This window comes from Urocampus carinirostris, chromosome 4 (assembly GCF_059441175.1).
Source record: "Urocampus carinirostris isolate Australia breed hairy pipefish chromosome 4, RoL_Ucar_1.0, whole genome shotgun sequence".
NCBI classification, from domain to species: Eukaryota; Metazoa; Chordata; class Actinopteri; order Syngnathiformes; family Syngnathidae; genus Urocampus; species Urocampus carinirostris.
The window spans coordinates 24264980-24286717 of NC_142352.1; the positions used below are offsets into that span (position 1 = coordinate 24264980).

Here is a 21738-nt window from a genome sequence, read left to right on the forward strand (position 1 = left end):
GTTTTAGGTTATTTTTCCTGAGCAATCTCAGGAAGTGCAGTCGCTGCTGGGCCTTCCCTACCACCGCTCTGGTGTTTGCAGACCAGGAGAGGTCGTCGGAGATGTGCACGCCCAGGAATTTGAACGAGTGGACTCTCTCTACACAGTCCCCTTTTATAATGAGTGGTGCTGGATTCCTGCCATTCCTTCTGAAATCCAGAATCAGTTCTTTTGTTTTTGTGGTGTTCAATATGAGGTGGTTTTCCGAACACCACGTTGAAAGTGACTCAACCTCATCCCTGTATGCCGCCTCGTCCCCTTCAGAGATGAGGCCGATCAAGGTGGTATCGTCAGCGAACTTAATGATAGTGTTTGTGGGGTGGGTCGGTGAGCAGTCGGAGCTGTAGAGGGTGAAAAGCAGGGGGCTCAGTGCACAACCTTGGGGGGAGCCAGTGTTCAGTGTTAGGGTGGGAGAGACGTGGGTACCGAGTTTCACCGACTGTGGGCGGTTGGAGAGGAAGTCCATTATCCAGTGGCAGATGGAGGGAGAGAGTCCTAGGTGTGCAAGTTTCTCCACCAGGATCTCCGGGATAATGGTGTTGAAGGCTGAGCTGAAGTCCAGGAAGAGCATTCTGGCGTAGCTCCCCCGGTGATCCAGGTGTTTTAGCACGGTGTGAAGTGCTGTGTTTATGGCGTCGTCAGTGGAGCGGTTTGCCCTGTAGGCAAACTGGTGGGGGTCCAGTGTGAGTGGCAGGGAGTTTTTGATGTGCCGGGACACTAACCTCTCGAAGCACTTCATGACCACAGGCGTAAGAGCTATAGGCCTGTAGTCGTTGAGGCTTTCCACTGCTGACTTTTTGGGGATGGGAATGATGGTGGAAGTTTTGAGGCAGGGTGGGACGGTCGCCTGTGACAGGGACCGGTTGAAGATGGTGGTGAAGACCCCAGCCAGCGGATTGGAACAGTCCCTGAGTACCCTCCCTGGTACTCCATCCGGACCAGTTGCCTTCCTGGGGTTTATGGTATTCAGCACACGCCTAACTTCGTGCTCCTGAAATGTGAGGGAGTTGCTGCTGGTTGTTGGTGGGTGTGATGTGGCTGTTTGTGGCCTACCAGCTTCAAAGCGAGCGAAGAACTGATTAAGGTCCTCAGCTAGTGAAGCCTCAGCCTCAACAGTTGCCAGGTTGTGGCCTCTGAAGTTGGTGATGTGTTGGAGGCCCTGCCACATCCTCCTCGGGTCTTTTCCAGCGAAGAGGTGCTCGATCCTCCTTGTGTAGGCTGCTTTTGCTTCCTTGATGCCTCTCTTCAGGTCAGCCCTGGCCACCCCGTAAAGAGCCTTGTCTCCAGACCTGAAGGCGGTGTTGCGGTGTTTGAGGAGGGTGCGCACCTCGCTGGACATCCAGGGTTTTTGGTTTGGGTAGTTTTTGATTTTTTTATATACTGTGACTTCATCCGTGCAGTAACGGATGTAGGATAAAACAGTGTCAGTGAATTTCTGGAGGTCATGGTGTTCAAATACCTCCCAGCAAGTTTGATCGAAACAGTCCTGCAGCTTGGAGAGGGCTCCCTCAGGCCACGTTTGTATTGTCCTCGTTACAGGTTTTGTTTTCCTTCGGATGGGGGTGTATGAGGGGGTAAGGGATAGGCATAGGTGATCCGAATTTACTAGGTGGGGGAGGGGGGAAGCTTTGTATGCGTTTCTGAGGTTGCTGTAAACGCGGTCCAGAGTTTTTTCACCCCTTGTTGCACAGTTCACATATTGATAGAATTTTGGAAGAACAGTCCTTAAACATGCCTTATTAAAGTCGCCAGCGATAATGAAAGCTCCGTCGGGGTGTGCAAGCTGTTGAATGTTTATAGCAGCGAGTAGAAGGTTTAGCGCTGTGCTAGCGTTAGCATCCGGAGGAATGTAAACAGCTATCACAATGAGCACAGTTAGCTCTCGCGGTATATAGATAATCGAGACGGGAGGTAACAAACGCGTGAATTATAATCTCCGCATCCGACTGAGACAGTATAGGACGAATTTTAGCAAAGTTGCGAAGATGGAAGAAAGCGGTTTAATCTGTTGCCTTGTAAGCGATGCTACAGTGTCAAAAAGGATTTTGGGATTGTTCTTTTGTGGCGCAATCACCTTCGAAAGGTAGGCTGATTTTGCAGAGGCAAGGGCCGCTTTATACTTTAACACTGCAGAGTTGTTTCCCCTTGTGTTTAATTGTATCTTTCAGGACGACTTTCTGTTTTCTCCATTCTCTAACGTCCGTCTCTGGTACGGACACTTAAAAAAAGTGTGATAAAAAGATAAAATATAATGCCTTTTCATATGTCATCAATGTCACTGGAAGTCTAGTAATAAAGATCTGTTGCTTTTACTCACATGACTCGGGTTCAATTCCCCTTGGATCTTGGTCAGCGCTATTTTTTTAACTTATCGACCATTGTACAAATAAGGTATTATAAGACCATAAATCCTCATATACATCGCACAACCAAACTTCAGAGTTCTTTTTTAGGTAAAAAAATTGCGTCTTATACACAAATGCATACGGTATATTATACTTTAGATTAGTAACAGGTTAGGATTTTCTTGGCCTAAATAAAGGGTGACCTGGTGGTCTCCTAAGTACACCTGATTAGGCCGCGGATTGGCTCTGAAAATAGCTCACCAGGGATAAGTCATTGTGATTTTCTAAGAAATTTAATCTCTAACTATCACGAGAAATCATTGACATTGTCACTGACATTAAATACATGATGAATTTTTGAAATATTATTTTTAAAACGTGCCTATAATTGTTATATGTATATCACTATGTGATCTTATACAAGTTAGATGGTTTAGTTGTTGAATGACCCTATTTTAATTACAATCTGGTAAAAACATAGCAAGAACATAATAATAACTTGTTGTTTTACAAATGCATATCAAACATGTAACTCTTTGTACTAAACAATAACAAAATCGTACCTCTCATCTTAAAAAAGGTTGGGAATCCTTGCACTAAATGAGGAAATGATATGCCACTAGGATTACGTACTTCTGCACCTGGAAACACGTTAAAGTTAAAGAAAGCCAGTGGTCCACAGACCAATTAAGCCTATATACACATTACAGCATTAATTTGATAGTTTGGACAGAATGAGGATACTCGTCGCTATTTCTGTGCATGTGTACAAGAGTGAGCCTCGTTTCTCTGGAGGATAACCAAAATGCAAGTACGTATAATGAACACCTGCGGCCAAGCACAGAAGTGCATCTTCAGCTAAACGACAACGTAATGTGATTTGGTTATCGTGATCGTATGCTGACCTAAATATTCCATCTCAGTACAACTTTGTCAAGTAGACATCTCGAGGGACCCAGGTAACAGTCATACAAAAAACAAAGTCTCCTACATACTGTGCTTTTTAAAAATACACTACAGTGGAACCTCGCTAGTTTGCTGTTCCACTTTTGCGGGTTCAGAGCTTCGCGGGTCTAAAAAATATACCTTACCTTCTCAATAAAAGCATTTATTGACTTGAACAAGCGCGAGCTTATGTCAACTGAGGACAAGGTGTGGCCACTCTTATTGTGAAGGGGAGGCCCTGACACAATGTTAAGTCATTGCCGCTTCGCTCACCCCCCCACCCTCCTGCAACTCTTCCCACATCACCCCCTTCTTCTGTGGCGCTGTTTATCATGGAGGAACTCGGCCACGTGACATAAGTATATTCTCTTCTGTCACATTTCATCTCAAGTTTGACTTTATTATACCAAAAGCGAGCGGTTGTTTGTCCTGTATACGTTTTTAAGCATTTTTGAAGGGGCACCGCTATTTCGCGGATTTTCAGTTTTCGCGGGTGGTCTTGGTCCCCATTAACCGCAATAACCAAGGGATTACTGTATTGCCGTAATTTAGGCTTCAAACTTATATATATATAAAAAAAAACAACTAAAAACTATTTTTTAAGAATCGACAAAATTTGAGGCACGATCGGGAAAAGAAATCAAATGTATTCAACATTTTATATTGCGCTATTGTATAAAAAAGTAAAAGTAGGCTTGGAAAAATGTTACCTCCTTTTGAGTTAACACTTTGTACAACCTCCTTTTGCTGCGTTTACAGCCACAACTGTTTTTGGGTACGTCTCTCAGTTCTACACATCTTGAAACAGACATATTTGCCAATTCTTCTTAAAAAACAGCTCTAGTTCTTTAAGGTTTGATGGTGATCATTTGTGCACAGCATTTTTCAGGTCTGTCATAAAATGCTCTATACCAGTGATTTTCAACCACTGTTCCGCGGCACACTAGTGTGCCGTGAGAGATCGCCAGGTGTGCCGTGAGAAATTATCCAATGTCACTTTTTAAAATCCCAAATTTTATAAAACATTTATGAATCATTTTCTGCAAATATTATGTCATTGTCAAGTGTCTGTGCTGTAAAAACAGGGGGTATTATACATTATATTGTAATTAAACATACTGTTTAGTGTCATTTTATAACATTTTTGGTGAGTGGTGTGCCGCGAAATTTTTCCAATGGAAAAAAACGTGCCTTGGCTCCAAAAAGGTTGAAAAACACTGCTCTATACCAATGGTTCCCAAACTTTTGCAGGCTGGCACCTCATTGGCTCCCCGGTGTATTCCTAGCGGCAAATGCTGCTTTGATGAAGGTTTGTTTACCTCTCAGTCCTTTTTTGGATGCACCTTCTTCTACCTGCTGGTACAAATGACTTGTGATTTCTCTAGACCTAGCGACTACGCGAAAGCAAATTCTGCAATGGGCGTTTTCTTCTGTTCCACGTCCGCTTCGTCAAAACAAAAATAGGTCCAAAAAAGTGATGTGCCACCCTTCTTCGGTGCAAACTTCGTTTACTTCTAGTTTGTGGACTCTGGGACTATGTTTATGGAGCCACCATGACATTTAATGAGCTCACAAGGTGGGTGTGACAAAGTAAGGTGCTTGCAAACTTTGAATTGCGTTTATTGGCCTGTGCTATGATTAAAACTTGCCTCTGAATGGTCAGCGCTTTTAAAACTCGAACAGTAACAATTGTGGTTGGCCAAAACTCCATCACTCACTACAAAACCTTAAAAAAACGGAGTGCTCTGTGGTTTCACAACCGCACTACGTTTAATACGTTTAAACTTCCAACTTCGACTTCGGACTGAATGAATTACAGAACATTTTATTTGTTTGATACAATTAAAGAAATCCACTTTTTATGTCATTTTCATTTGAGTATTAATAAAAAAACAACAAAATAGAAGGGGCATAGCGTGCTTCTTATGTGGGCAACATAAAGTGCAATAGAAAGTAGCATGCATTTACTTCACGATTGTGTTTTGCATGTTGATTCTCAGAAAGTATTTTCAGTTTTTTATCTTTAAGTTTGAAGCCTGAAATATGACAAAGTTATTAGAGGGGCAATACCTTTGCTATGCTCTGTACAGAGGCAACATTTTGAGAGATATACTGCAAACATGACTGTTGCTACGTGATTTGAATATCTAGTTGCTTTCTTATACTTGAACTGGTCTGTAAAATATAATTATAAAAAACAACCAAAATGTATTAATGATAAAGGGGATAAGCAAAGCCAGTAATGCTAGCCAGTTGCATTGGTATTAACTGCGATTAGGCTACCAACTGACTGCAATAACTCATAAAATGATTTTGGCTTGGGGGAAAAAACATCTGTATTCCTTCAGTCTATTTTATGAGTTGTATATCACCAATGTAAGAAGTAATCATATCGCTTACCTTAACGTTTCCAGGACAGGAATTTGAGCAGAGGCCGCTCAGCACTGCAGAAAAGAACAAAGAATAACACATTAATAAACAATTAAGAGGAGGAATACAATCTTCATGGTGTAGTGTTTACACGTATGCTACATAATTATATGTGTTATGGAAGGATGTGATAAAAGTAAACGAAGAAAGTGACAGAAACGAATGAAACTAAATTATTTACATGACATGCAGTGTGAGGATGTACGTAACTGTGCGTGTGCTAATTGTGTGACTGTGGCACAAAATCAGTTGAATTACTAATCAGTCAGTAGAGGTGAGGTGAGTCTATTAGCATGCAAACGAGATGAAGTTTGCTTTGATTGGTGCGCCACAGTCGAGCTAAATCGAGTTCGTTCTGATTGGTGCCTTGCAGTGGAGCTAAATCAAGTTCGGTGTTTGATTAATCAGGTCTGAAAAAGTGCTGCAATTCAAAAAGGGGTTTTGGATCATGGGCCTTTAACCATTGGATTTTACTCATTAAAAGCTTAACATTCCAATTTTTGATTCCAGTGCGAGGTGGGCAGGTACGTTTTACTTTTGGAATCGCAAGGTCTGGGCCAGGCCAAGCCAGGGCAGGCATGGCCAGTTCAAATTAGACATAAACGAAGCAAACCAAACCAGACCAAAACAAACACAACCAGAATAAACCAAACTGTAACAGAAAAGACGTAAGCAGAAAAAGCCAGACCAGACCCAAACAAACAGCATTACAACAAACCAGACCACCAGGAACAAACATAACCAAACCAGACCAGACCAGAAAAGAACACACCAAACCAGTACAAACCAGACCAAACAAGACCCAACTAGAGTAGAACAAACAAATCAGATCAATACAAACTGGATCACAGCAGAACAAACAAACCAGACCACCAAAAAAAAAACACAGACCAGATAAGATCAAACCAGACCAGATAAAATCAAACCAGACCAGATAAGATTAAACCAGACTAGATTAAACCACACCGGAATAAATGACACCAGGACAAAACAGAGCCAAGGAAACAAAACCAAACTAAATTTAACCAGGTATAACTTCTTAAAAAATATTGTTTCGTCAGTATGTTTGCCATTATAAACTTCCCCAAAAAGAATGTTGACCTAAGATCGCATTTAGAAAGATCCATCATCATTTTGCTCTGAAAGATAATTGATAAAATCTACAAATTCTTTCTTGTAAGAACAAGAGATTACGTTTTTCATTTAGTCAAAAATGAGAATATTTCACGATGCAATTAAAAAAACAACATAAACGATTCCATCTTTGGTAAGAGAGTGAAAAAACAAGGAAAATAAACTACTAATACTCTGTCATTTTGTCCAATTTTGCCGGGGCCCTTGCGCCATCAAGTCCAGCTTTGATCTCTGTAAAAAGCAAAAAAGCTGTTGATTGCTGTATACTCTTGCTCCATAATGCTTTTTTCTTTTTCCCACCTACCGAGCGCGACATTATGTCTTCTCTGGTTTAAAGGATGTTTTGTATTAGGACTTCCTTTGATCAAAGTGCTATTTTCTGTTCTTTTTTGCCTGTGGCCCCAGAGTATTGGGTACATTTGCTATTTCTTCATGAAAGTCTTGGTCCTCAATTCTTGGGGTCTAACATTCAAGGAATCTAGACAACTATCCCTAAAACCTTTTTCATTTTGTACCCTTGGTGGAATATTTTTCCGCCAACTACTCCCTAACACTCACCGATGCTTCGCCGACCTCTTTTAATTTGTTTGAACGGGAAAAAAAATTGTCCCTTTTCATGAATATTAATAATGATCACCATGTGACTTCCATCCATCCATCCATTAACTGCACCGCTTATCCTCAGTAGGGTCGCGGGGGTTGCTGGAGCCCATCCCAGCCATCTCCGGGCAGTGGGCAGGGGACACCCTGAACTGGTTGCCAGCCAGTCGCAGGGCACACAGGGACAGACAATTCGCTCGCTCATTCACACCTAGGGACAATTTGGACCGTCCAATTCACCTGACATGCATGTTTTTGGAATGTGGGAGGAAACAGGAGTGCCCGGAGGAAACCCACGCAAGCACGGGGAAAAAATGCAAACTCCGCACAGGAAGGTTGGTAGCTGGATTTGAACCCATGACCTCAGAACTGTAACGCACACGCGCGAACCACCGCGCCGCCGTGCTGCCCACCATGTGATTTATTTGAACATACTAAAATCCTTAGACAATGGAGGTGTGGAAATGCCATGTTTAGAATAAAAAAGAAGTAATACAAAAGAAATAACTTCTCCATACTCTTATGAACATGTGAACAATTTTTTCTCAAACCTATTGTTTTTTCACCTTTCTATATGTTTTAAAACGAAGTTGCATTTATTCAAATTAATATTTTTCTTATTCTACTATACATTTTTAAGATGAAATCCTCATTTATTGGCAGATTAGACAATTTTTAGCTTGTTTTTCTCAATAAAATAGCAAAGTTCACAATGATATAATAGCTTACAATTAAGAAGTTAAGAAAGGGTAAATAGGCAGCTAGGGACATTTTTAAATCTTATTCTTCTGATGTTCATGTGAAAACCAATTTATTACTTGTAAGAATTAGGTAAAACTAAGTATAATTTATCTTGATTCACTCTAACATTTAGTTCACTTTCTGTTGAATGATAAGAAATGTTAAATTCAAAATGAGAACATTTTCCAATATCATCTGCTTATTTAAATTTTTATTTTATTTTAGTCAAAAAAAAATCTTAAAGGTAGGCTGCATCCTTTGAGGTGTTCTTAAAATAGTTGAAAGAACAATATTTTCTCTAATAAGTGTGTGTTAACAATGCCCAACTGAGTCCAAAGAGCCCCCATCCTTTTCCCGCCTATTCTGCTCTTTTCAGGTAGGAAGAATGAGGGGACGGGGAGTGGAAGAAAATGACGTCGTGCTCAATCTCACATTTTTTGTTTTTTTTTCCCTATTTTTTAGCGTAGCTTGAACATACTGAGAGTAAGAAGAGGCCTGCTTCAAGTGGAGTCCAGACGGCAACCCAATTCCCGATAAAAAAGAAAAAAAGAATCGTTTATAAGAATGCACATACTTGCACCAACATCATGCAAGAACTGCAATGATGCCAGAAGCCAGAGGTGGAGGGCGCGAGTAAAAACGTTTCAAATCCCGTCTATCTTCTTTAAAATTAGCAAAATGATATATACTCGGTCACATCACTTACTTGTCTCCTGAACAAAAATAAAACCTTTGGAGTAAAATAAAATAAAAAACTTACAGTGAGCAAAATGGTTGACCAAAAGATCAAGCATGTTTTTATTTGTCGGGAGTGTAGTTAGAAGGGAAGCAAGTGCTGTGATTTCGCATTGATGATGCATATATTTTTACAACTTCAACAACCTCTTAAAGGGTCTTCAAGTACCTCCAGAGGTATAGCACCCCAATTTGAGTACCAGTGCTCTCAACCTTGCCAAAAGCAAACGATTTAGAAGTCTAGTCAAAACAAGATTTCTAAGTATGAAGGCCAAGTCTACATTGGGACTTTCAGATGTTCGGAACAAGAGATTCACTTTGAAAAGCCAAAAACACCCTTTCAAGGTGTCTAGACAAAAACTCTGAGTTTTAACAGTCAAAGTGAAGCATAGGACTTGAGAACAAGATGTGAAACTAAGTCAAGGAGCTTATAGTGTGTTCTGTTCAGGCATGAGTGACACTGCGCTGGGATCAGCGTGGGAGCTAAAAAAAAAAGAAGAAGCTTTTTTTCCTTTTTTTCTTTCTTTCCCCCAGTCTGCTTTTATTGCAGAATCTTCTGTCCCAACTGACACATAACAAGCGAGTGCTCCTGGAAATAACTCAATGTGTTCTTGCGCCGAGCACCTCGTCAGTGTGATCAGATGCGCTGCTGTATCGCTCGTTTGGTGGGACTCACTTGGCGAAGGGTGGCAGGAGGTAGCCAAGGCTTAGAACATTAAAGTGGGACTCAGCGACGTTACAAGAATATTGAAAGTCACCCTAGCAGAGTCCAGCAATGCAAATTCTACTTGGAAAGGCAATAAAAACAACTGTGATTTTAGTTATTTTGTGCAGTCATATCAATTGTATATTTGAACCTAATTGATTGATATTACACATTTGTAATGCTGCAACAGTATTAAGGAACAATAAGTGTTGTGAGCAACGCACTAAAAAGTAACAAGTTCCTGAATGAAATGATGGATAGTTTTTACCCAAATTAAGTTATTTTCAAAAATAAAAAGAGCTATTTAATTAACATATTTTTATAACTATCTTCTGGATATAAAATACATTAAATGTACAGTCTTCCTGATATAATTACATCATATAATAATTCTTATCTCATCTCATTAGCTACACCGCTTATCCTCAGTAGGGTCGCGGGGGTGCTGGAGCCCATCCAAGCAATCATCGGGCAGTGGGCAGGGGACACCCAGAACTTGTTGCCAGCCAATTGCAGGGCACACGGGGACAGACAACTCACTCGCTCATCCACACCTAGGGACAATTTGGATCGGCCAATTCACCTGAAAGGCATGTTTTTGGAATGTGGGAGGAAACCGGAGTGCCCGGAGGAAACCCACGCAAGCACGGGGAGAACATACAAACTCCGAACAGGAAGTCTGGAGCTGGATTTGAACCCACGCAGGAGGTTCCCAAGACATCAACTGTGCCGCACATGCGCTAACCACTGCGCCGCCGTGCTGCCCATATAATAATAATCATTTTAAAATAATTTTGAAATAAGGATCAACAGGTACATCCCTCAACAAGCAAACACAATCTACCTACCTACCCTGGTCATATCACTCGAGTGGGTGACCGACAGCAACACATACACAACAACAAAGAAAACAAAAAAGGGAAAAAGTAGCAAAAAACACACACAAAAATCTTTTGGGGACCATAACACCATCCATCCACATCAATTGCGGCCTTCCTCTTGGTCTCCTTCCATTTACTTCTGCTCTGTAGATCCTCTTCAACATTCGGTCCTCATCCATCCAATCCATGTGTCCAAACGAATCCACACGCTTGCTCAGTTCCACTACTATTCCAGTTCTGTCTCTCAAAATTTCATTTCTCAATCTATCTAATCCTGTCACTCAATATTCTCCACAAACACTTCATCTCAAAAACACTTAATTTCCAAGCTAACAAAACTGAAAAAACAATCTTGCTTATGTATAGGATTATGATTATCACTCTACTCTTATTTTGGAAATATGTTGCTGCTAATGTATATTTTCAATGCATTATTTTACAAATCACTTACAATTAAGGCCAATCTACAATAATTACCTTGTATTTATCTGCCTAATTACCATAATATTACTTTTCTGTCTGGATTTTCAAGATTTACTATGAAGTACTCCCTTTTCGTTTTCACACAAAACTGAAAAAAACCTCTTTCCTATATATAAAAAAAATTATATTTAAATTTTTGTTTTTTTCTTGTTGGTATAATGCTTCTCATAATGTCATTGCACTTTTTCATTGCATTATTGTTGTGATGCACTTACAACTTAGGCAATATTTACAAGGTAGTGATTGCAGACATGTCCATCTATCCTAACATTCTTTTTTTAAATTCCATTCCTTTCTTTTAGTCTTACATTACAAGTTTATCCTGGAGTGCCAAATCTAATTCTACTGTAAACAAGGTTCTCTACATTGTATTCAATGACAATTTAGAAAATTATAATTCCGTAAAATTTATTTTATTCTAATATACTGCAAAAGCATTTTTATAGCGCCTTGAATCGATTTACATACCACCACTTGACATCAGTTGAATCAATGTATGTAATCTATATTGCGGTTTAATTTAACTAAGAACAGTCAACATGTATATTAAGCTTCTATTTGTTTAGCAAGGCTCCGCTTTTCTCTGTGTGTGCTTATGTAACCACACTAAAATTAGCTTCTGGTCCAAATGTGCATCCCTCACTCACCATGTGTTTTTTTCTCCTTTTTTATAACCTCACTGTGCTTGGCTTGACTTTTTTTTGCACTTGGACCTCACCTGTGCATTGGCCGGGCAAAGCTGTCAGGTCAAATGACATCTCAAACCTGCACGCAAATAACTCACACTGAATTTCAGGCGAGACCTTGACGGAGTGCCGTGATGTACTGTGTCAGCATTAATGGCAACAAGATACGCGTGCACTCACACATACGAGTAACTGCAAGACGGGTCAGTTGAGCTTGGTCATAAATGACAGTTTATGCTGATGTAGTTTTATAGAGTACAGTGGTTCCTCTACATACGAGCTAATTTCGTACCATGATCATGCTCATAGATCGAATTGCTTGTGTAAGGAATTCATTTTCCCAACATTAAATCATTGAAAACTGACTGGTCTGCTCCAGTCTTTCCAAAATTATTAAAGTGATACGTAAATATCGATCCTGGTCACTTAAAAACACATTCAAATAATGAAAACATTGAAAAAATGCTAGGTGAGAGGCGTCATTTCAGGTGTCCTTAAAAAGTTGAAAGTAGAATATTTTCTCTATTAGGTATTTGTTAACAATGCAAACATGAGCCCACCAACACAGAACCTTCACTCGCAACACATTAGGTAGGTGGAAATGGGGCAGAGGCGGAAAGGGGAAGACTTTATGTTTGTCAATTCCGTTTTTTTGTTAGTGTAGCAAGAAAATAATAAAAGTAGGAAAAGGCCTGTTTCAAATACAACCCAAACCCCACCCGAAATAAAAAAGAAGCGTTTATTGGAGGGCATCTAAGATATGCATGTACACATGAATGATCCGACTGAGGCAGCGATCATGAATTTAAGCCAGGTGATCGCGGAAAAGAGGAACACATTTTGAAATTTCAGACGGGTCCTTTAGACACAAATAATACAGTTCGAGATGAAAAAGGTGATATTAAAGAAATAAAAAGCAGGTTTATTATGAGCACTGGGAGGGACTCGGCAACAGGGGATGGTGCATAAGGCAGACCTGCTACAGTGGGAAAGGATGGGGTGAGGGAGGAGTGACAGTGCATGACTTTTGATGATTACATAAGCACTTATTTTACACTTAAAGTTACCATCACTCTAAATGAACGTAAAAACACAATTTACTTTTACAGCACACTCTTTCTTTTGCCTGTTTATTTTTATTCATCATAATATTTTGCCATTTTAGCTAGACTTGTAACGCTAACACTTTCTACAAGAAAGTGAAGAAAAAAATGAATCAGAAGAGCAAAAGGGGTAACTTTCTCCGACTTAGCCAGCACCTCTCTAACCTGATTTGTAGACGCGAGCTTCTCTGGTTCATACCCCTCTTTGCTGTTTTTTTGCAAACAGAATATAACCCACCTTGGAAATTATTGCAGCAATGCTTTGCGTAAACACTTTCTCAACTTTGTGATTGGCACTCGCTGCTTCCTGATTGTAGTCCTTGGCCTGGTCACTACCACAAAACAGAAACATTACATTTTACCTTTGTGGAACTCAGGGCTAAGGTCCCAAAAAGTCCCCCAAAAAAAGAGATCCTATTAAATGTCATTGAAGAAATGCGATCAAAACAAACTTGCTGCGCATAACAGGTACCCTACAGGTATGACCAAGGACGCGGAATCAAGTGCCTGTTGGCGGAAGGTGCATGCTCTAACTGGACCGAGCTGATGTTGGTGAGCAGTCTTGAGCTGTCTCTAATGGTAGCTAGCCCCTGGGACTGCTCCGGAACTGGATTTTCCTTCAGAAAGCGAGCAATATTTTTGTTTAATAAAAATTAAAATCCATGTATTGAAATTCTTGTGTGTAGAGGTGCTCGTTCAAAAGGGTTTACCGTATTTGTCATGTTTAATTTAAAATAATAAATATAGTGTAGTCCATCTTAGAAGAGTACAGTCCACAATATTGTAACCTACTCCACATAATGTATGCTTCAGTGCAGTGTTATCCAATTTAAACTGTCACTTGAGACATATTTTCGGCATATAAATTGATGTACTCAAGAAATAAAGTCATTTCCCTGGGCATCAGTCATCGAAAACGGCAGCTTTGTCCTCGTCCGACTCTATTATGCACTTCTGGTGGCCGTGTCCAGTTCGGCCAAACTAAGTAAGACGAAACGTTTGCACTTCACCAGGGTGACTTGAGTGCAACATGCGCAGTGCCGGAGAGAGAAAACAAGAGGGATCGGTCTTCACAGTTGGCCCCTCCCATCTGTCATGTACTGTAGCTTTCACTTTGAAAATCTGTTATGCGGCGTGCTACAAGGCATAGAGAAAAATGAATCGGTAGGCGATTAGATTAGATTAGCCCCTTTAGATGCAAATCAAATCCTACACTAGAATTAAATCCCTACAACACTACCGTTCAAAGGTTTGGGGTCGCTTACAAATGTCGTTATTTTTAAGGAATATAATTCTGAACTAATCAAAAATAACCCTGTAGATTGTTACGTGTTAATTGGCTGGTATAGCTGCAAATGTAGTTTTTTAAATGCAATATCTACATAGAGGTATAGAGGTCAATTTCCAGCAACAAGCACTCCAGTGATCTAAAATTACATTGTGTTCGCTAATTACATTAGAAGGCTAATATGTGATTAGAAAACCCTTGCGTGATTATGTTGAAAACAGTTTAGCAGGTTCGAGAAGCTATAAAGCTAACCTTTCTTTTCCAGTAGTCAAAAACATGGTGCATCACATTTGTGGGTGTGATTAAACTTTCAGAATGGCCAGAACAAGAAAACTCGTGTAAACTGGACATTCTATCCTTGTTCTAAGAAACAAAAGCTATTCCATGCGAGGAATTGCCAAAAAACTACAAAACAGTGGTACTACTACTTCCTCTAGAGAACAGCAAAAACAGGCTCTAACCAGAGTATAAAGAGAGGTGGGAAAAACAATCATGCAAGAGAACAGGTACATTTTAGTCTCTAGTTAGAGACGCTTTACGTGATCTCAACTCGCAGCTTCCTTAGTTTCTGCAAAACCGACATCTACAGTGAAGAGGCGAGTCCAATATGCTGGCCTTCAAGGCAGAGTTGAGGAGAAAAAGTGTTATTTGAGTCCGGCTAAAAAAGGACAAGATGGGCAAAACAACACAGACAACTCATTTGAAGTACGAGTTATAACATACACAAATTAGTGCTAACTTTTCCAGTAATTCAAAAATGGACTGAAGCTTTCAACCAGGAGAAGATGTCATTAGGTGCTGTCCGACTGTCACTGGACGTTTTGACCCTGAACCACAACGCCCTTGAATTGGCAGGCTAGTCACTGCCCATCTTTCCCTGCTCCCCAGCCGAACTTCTCCCTCCTATTCTTGAGTCGGCTTCCCCCACTAGGGTTGTGTGAGAGGTGACTTTGTGGTCGAGGGGTGCGGCATAAGCGGAGAGGTCTCCCGCACTGTGGGGTGCTTCCTGGCTGGAGTCCTCCTATGTCTCACTGAGTGTTTCCACCATGCGCTGTATCAGTTTTCCCCATTCCCACAGATGGTCCTGGGTTGATGCATCTTGTGGTCCCTTGCATTTTTGCAGATTTTCCCTCAGTGGAACTTCACTTTTAATACATCCCCAGTTAGTGTGGTCTGGGTAAGCCGTCTCGTTGTCGGTGTCCGTGCAATAGCCATTACTGTTGAATCCGTCCTCCTGAGTCTCTTATCCTCCCCCCAGTTTTTAAAGACGGGGGGGAGGATAAATCAAATGTACCTGTCCTCTTGCATGATTGATTTTCCCACCTCTCTTTATACTCTGGTTAGAGCCTGTTTTTGCTGTTCTCTAGAGGAAGTAGTAGTACCACTGTTTTGTAGTTTTTTGGCAATTCCTCGCATGGAATAGCTTTTGTTTCTTAGAACAAGGATAGAATGTCCAGTTTACACGAGTTTTCTTGTTCTGGCCATTCTGAAATGAACCCAAACTTTGGAACGGTAATATCGTGAATACTTTATAACCCTATATAAAATAGGTCAACACTACATTTCTGCCTGTGTTTTTAGCTGATTTGCAGTGAATTTGATGTCTTGAATCCATAAATCACATTGCTTTGGAACAGTCAGGTCAAGTTTTGGAAATATGGCCAAATGCAAGTTTTTGTTCACAGGTACACATTGTGCGGAGCATTTCAGAACAAGCCCTAAAGTTCGAACAATGGTGACCCAACATGCAATTTTCGTTAACAAAACTTTATCAATTCCCACCATTTAGTTTACAGTAATCTACTTTTACCTATTGCAACAGTTTTTTTCTTGCATGTTAGTAAACGTCTTAAATGTCTTGAAAGTCCTTTTAAAAAATAAGCCTCAAATTTATGTACGTGAAAGTAGATGTTTAAGTGGTTGACTGATCCCAGTTTAACCCAAGGTTCAATAATGAAAACCAATAATAACATAATAATAACACATTTACTAAGTAATAAGTACCAACATGATATAGTGATATTTTATGTATTTTAGAAATGGATAAGAAAATTATCGTCCTTTGCATTTATCAGTCATGGAAAAAGTAGCTCTCAGCTTCAAAAAGGTTGCTGAACTCTGATTTAAACTCTTTTATGACGGAATCCCAATATCTAGAGGCCCAGGAATGTGAATGGCAACCCCTCGTAAATTGTCTTCTGTATCATTATTGCATGACCTGTCTGGTATGTCACCACGCTCAGCCCCAATTTGATTCCTCCCCCAGACGCTAGCAGAGAACAGTTTCACGTAAACATGCTCACCCAGAATGACAACCCTGACTGACTGACTGAGGCAGGATGAAGAACGTGGAGGGGTACACAACAAAGGATGGGGAGGATGATTGACAGGAGCTGAGTGATAGAGATGGAGCTATAGATATCGAGTTAGAGAGAGAATGCACAAGAGAGTAAGAGATGCTCACAGATGTTCTTCAATGCGGTTAATCTGCATGCTAATAAGTGAGCAGGAAACTAATCAAGCGCTACAGTTCTGCCTGTCACTCTCTTTCTACATCTCCCACGCACTTTGAATATACACACACTTGACGAGATTCTGCCTCCATCGTTTTGCATCAGCTTCGCTACAGTTTAACTGTACGGGTCAGGTGTATCGACATTTCTTTCTGTGTGCATTGTTACATAGAATGACAATACAAGGAAATTATTATTATTATTATTATTCATTTGGACTCTGACTGTAATGAGTCTTTTGCTCCATCTGTCCGTGCTACCTTCATTTGCCTTGCCTTTAAAAGTGGAGCGCCAGTCCGCTTTGTACCATACTTCAAAGTTGTTAAACGTTTTTTTTTTCTGGTTGTTTTAGGGCTCGAGGGGAGGAGGGTGCTCTGACAAAGACTCATTAAAGGAAAATATGTTGACCGGGCAGCCATGACGGAGAGGTACTTAATTCCTAATGATTGCGGAAGGTGTTTGACTTTGTGCTAACAAGCGAAACGGTCTTCAAACAGGGCCCGCAGGTGGAATTTAAATACAGTAAATACCTTGGAAAACACTGTGTTGGTCCAAGTGTGACATTGATAGGACACTATTTGTACATAATTTCATTATTTACAATTCTATTTGCTGACTTCCCTCATCTTTCATCAGTTAATTATTTTTCATAATACAACATTACACAAATATTTGGTACTATGGAGTATAAATCACACAAGAGCAAAAATGCATGTGTTAGTATGGTTGTAAATATCTTAAAAAAATCAAATTCTTAGTGTTTTTCATATGTTGAGTGTGAAACAAATTCTAGTTCACAATGACATGACCTAGTTACTTTTAGGCGACATTTTTAGTATCAGCCCTGATACCAGCCCTATTTAAGGTATTGCAAGGCTATTGGTCATTTCTCAATTGGGAACTAAATAATTAGAACTGTCTTTATTGTAATTGATTAAATGTCCTCCAAACTGAGCAGAGATCGGTCAATGAGCTTCTCAGCTGTGGTGACGACTCTGTAAGGTTATTCTGTCTGCAGCAGTGCTTATATTATACCACACCATGATTCTGTATGCTATCCACTGTGGCACGGTAGAAGGACACTGGCAGCTTCTGTTCAAAATAAGTTTTCCTGAACAATCATAGCAATGGTAAATTGCTGATAAATTTATGTAGTATTGAGAAATAATATTGAATTGGGAATTCAATGTTTTTATTTAAAATTTCAGTCATTTTAAGAAGGAAATTAATTGTATCGATATTAGTATGTGGTACAGGTATCGACTATTCAATATTCTGTCTGAAAAAATATGTCATATCAAACATGCTTAGTTGTAAATATATTTTGTACGACTCATCTGTCAAAAAAACCCCACAATTACACACGTATTAGGTTTTAAAACTGACGTCTTTGCTTGAGTCAAATTCACTTATTAACATATTTCAAATTAAAAAACAAATTTCTGGTGCCTAAGTTGTTTTTTTGTTCTGAATAATTATACAGAAAAACAACAACACAAAAGTTGCACCGTATTATAAATCACAGAAGACCTTATTTTTTGGCGAAGAAGATGGTACTAATTTTGATATTGCAAAAGGGTAGTTGGTTAGATAGATATAGATAGATAGATAGATAGACAGATAGATACTTTATTCATCCCCAGAGGGAAATTCACATTTCCAGCAGCATCCCTGAGCTGAGAACAATAGCTGAGAACAATACAATAACAAAGCAAAAATAATACAATATACAAATACCCAGTGTGACGTGCAAATGCCCACTGTAGCGTGTTATATAGAATAATTAAATAGTGCTACACAGAATACATATTGCAATAAAATTCGGTAATATGCAATGTAGGTGGTGTGGTTTAATGTGGGGTTTTACTCTGCCGGGTAGAGTTAAAGAGCCTCATGGCATGAGGAAGAAAAGATCTCTTCAGTCTGTCCGTAGTACAAGACAGTGACAGCAGTCTGTCGCTGAAACTGCTCTTCTGTCTGGAGATAATGCTGTGTAGTGGATGTGATGGATTGTCCATGATTGACCGCAGCTTTTCCAGTGCCCGTCTCTCAGGTACTGTTGTTAGGCTGTCCAGCTCTTTGCCCACAACAGAGCTCGCTTTCCTAGCCAGTTTATTGAGACGAGAGGCATCCTTCTTCTTGATGCTGCCTCCCCAACACGCTGTCGCATAGAAGAGGGCCCTTGCCACTACTGTCTCATAGAATATTTTCAAGAGCTTTTTGCAGATTTTGAAGGAGGCCAGCCTTCTGAGGAAGTAAAGTCGGCTTTGCCCTTTCCTACATAGAGCTTCTGTGTTGGCAGTCCAGTCCAGTTTGTTGTCCAGCTGCACACCCAGGTATTTGTAGGTCTGAACAAATTCCACACATTCTCCTTTGATGGTTACAGGAACCGGGTGAGTTCCGGTTCTCCTGAAGTCCACCACCATCTCCCTGGTCTTGGTAGTGTTCAGGTGCAGGTGGTTTGCGTCGCTCCATCGGACAAAGTCCTGAATCAATTTCCTGTACTCCTCCTCCTACCAATTTCTGATACATCCCACGATCGCAGTGTCGTCGGCAAACTTTTGCACAAGGCAGGACTCAGAGTTGTACTTAAAGTCCGATGTATACAGAGTGGTTAGGTATTGATTGACACCATGGCTAATTTTTGAACTTGTGCACAAAATTATATCTTTCAGATTTACTATTTTAATAGTCCTATGAAGTTATCTTCAGTCTTACACAGAATGCTTCTGGGGGTGATTTTTTCCGATTGAGAACATTTATTCATTTCTCATCCTATAGTGGGTGAGTAATTTTATTCCAAATAGCTTAGAGTTAGATTGAATAGATATTTGTTAATTCTGTTACAGATATATTTTAAATAGTGAGTGTAATGGCACACATAGCTATGAATTGACCTACAGAACTAAAATATGCGGCTTAAAAAAGGGACGGATAAATATGCATAAAGTGGCCTTAAAAATCTTGTGATGAGAAGTTTACTTAACCTCATTGCATTGCATGAGGCAACACTCTTGATCATGTGACTGTGTGTATGAGTGGGTGTACACCAAAAATGTGATATGTTTAGACATAAAGTCGATCCTTGACCGGCAGTTCAATCGTGCTCAGGGGAAGGCTGAGAGATGGCGTCTTTAGAAAACAGCTATCTATCTTGCCGTGCGTGGGCGCGGAAATGTAGCAGAGGAAAATGTGAGGTGACTCGTTATACAGTAACGCGTAGGAGCTGATGCCGGATCAATGCTTACAAATGAAATAGGCGAGCAATTGCGTATTTGTGTGATACTAAATTTGTGTGGAAAGGATTTTGAAAAATGTGACCTGTCCTACCCAACTTTTTTTGTTTCTTCTTGATCATAGCTTAACTTGGTTTAAAACTTGACACATTTTTGAGATTGTGATGCATTTTTTGGGACCACCCTTTGGCAGATTAACTGCTTTTTTTATTGTGCACTGGAATTTGAGTAAATGACGTAGACTAGGTTATTTATTGACAAGCGGACCCACGGACTGACCGACCATATAGATGGATTATGTTTGGACAGAAATGAAGTATATTGATTGGGTGGTATAGTATGTGTATAAAGGTGAGTAGAATAAGTAAGGGATGGGAGTGTAAGTTGGATAGGTTAGGTAAGGTAAGGAAAGCTAAAATAAGGAATTGTAGTTATAATAACATGTAAGTATTGATATGGTTTTCGAAGATGGGAGCTCTTACTTTCAGCATGTGAGCTACTCTAAAAATGAGTCACAACAATGTAAAATTTGTAATCAAATTAATATCTACCTAAAACAAAAGATTCAAGGGCAGCCTAGCATTCAAAAAAAACTATTTTTTGTAATTAAATGCTGACATTATTTCTCAACGCACATCTAAATAAATTAATTTGAAATGTGCAATGGACAGGTAGATCATAATTGAGTATGAGGTAGTTACTTTGTTGACTTTTTCATAAATTTAAATGTCAGTACTGTAAATGTGCCATTACCTTTTGAAATATTCATCTTGAATAAAAGACCATATAATACCCATCTTGGTAATTCAATTTCGGTACGATTAGATTAAGCAGAACCAGTTTTTTTGTTTTTTGTTGGGGTACGTACTGTATTTTCTGCTCTGTGAGGCGCAAAAGATTATAAGGACTACCCCAAAAATTTAGTCTTTGGTCATATATTTTTTGTACATAAGGTGCACCGAACTATAAGGCACATGCGAGACTACAGTAAGAGCTGCCATGTTTATTCGTGTAGAGCCGTTGGGCTGTTTGCAACGAGAATCCAACCTTGATCGTTGCAGTGAGGGCGCCGACACTTTACCGCTAGACATATCACAATTTTTTAACTCACGGTGCTAGAAACATAGATTTTCCTAATGCATTCTGATTTGTAAACATCTTCACATGTGCGTCAATAATGTTGCTGTTTGTCTAAAGACTTAGTTTTTTTCTTTTGCAACTTTATTGATGCACAGGTGAAGAAGTGAATGGACTGCACCATGTAAATGAAGGTTTCTGGCACCATAAGTGAAAATAGCGTAATAATGAGATAAGCTCTAAAGCCTTTTTGTATGTAATCTGTATCACTAGAGATCCAGTAGTAAAGTGTCAGCTGTCTCACTGCCACGACCTGGGTTCAAATCCTGTTGTATACATGGTATTGCAATTTGGGCCAATAATTGCTCGAATAAAGTAATAAATACTGTACACGTTTCTTTTCTTAATCATCGTATTTTAAAGCATATAGGGTGCACAGGGTTATAGGAAGAACTTTGAATTTCCTGGACTATTTTTTTTTAGTAGTGCCTGATACAGTCAAGTAAAACATATTAGAGTAATGAAAAAAAAAACTTGAAAATCATGTGCATAACGTACTTTACAGCAGATATGTAGTTATACTACGTTAACAACTCCTGAATCATGTTCTAAAAATAAATGTGAGCTCGCTGTGGTCTGACAGAAGATGTTCTCTTATCACTTACAGCAGTCCTTGTCTATATCCAGACCCATTATTAAAATGGCGAGAGCGTCATCCATCCACGTTGGCGTTTCTGTCTGAGGACAGCGCCGTGTCCTTTAGCGTCTCTTGGAGCAGAGTCGCCTAAGCGCGAGT

General features: G+C 39.8%; 1 protein-coding gene across 1 annotated transcript in view; it reads right to left on the reverse strand.

Moving 5' to 3' along the window:
• Positions 1–21738, reverse strand: part of itfg1 (integrin alpha FG-GAP repeat containing 1) — a 188503-nt gene that overhangs the window by 51484 nt on the left and 115281 nt on the right. The window contains exon 13 of the mRNA XM_088333947.1: positions 5730–5773. Coding sequence (XP_088190073.1) covers positions 5730–5773 — 44 coding nt within the window. The remainder of the gene's footprint in view (positions 1–5729; positions 5774–21738) is intronic.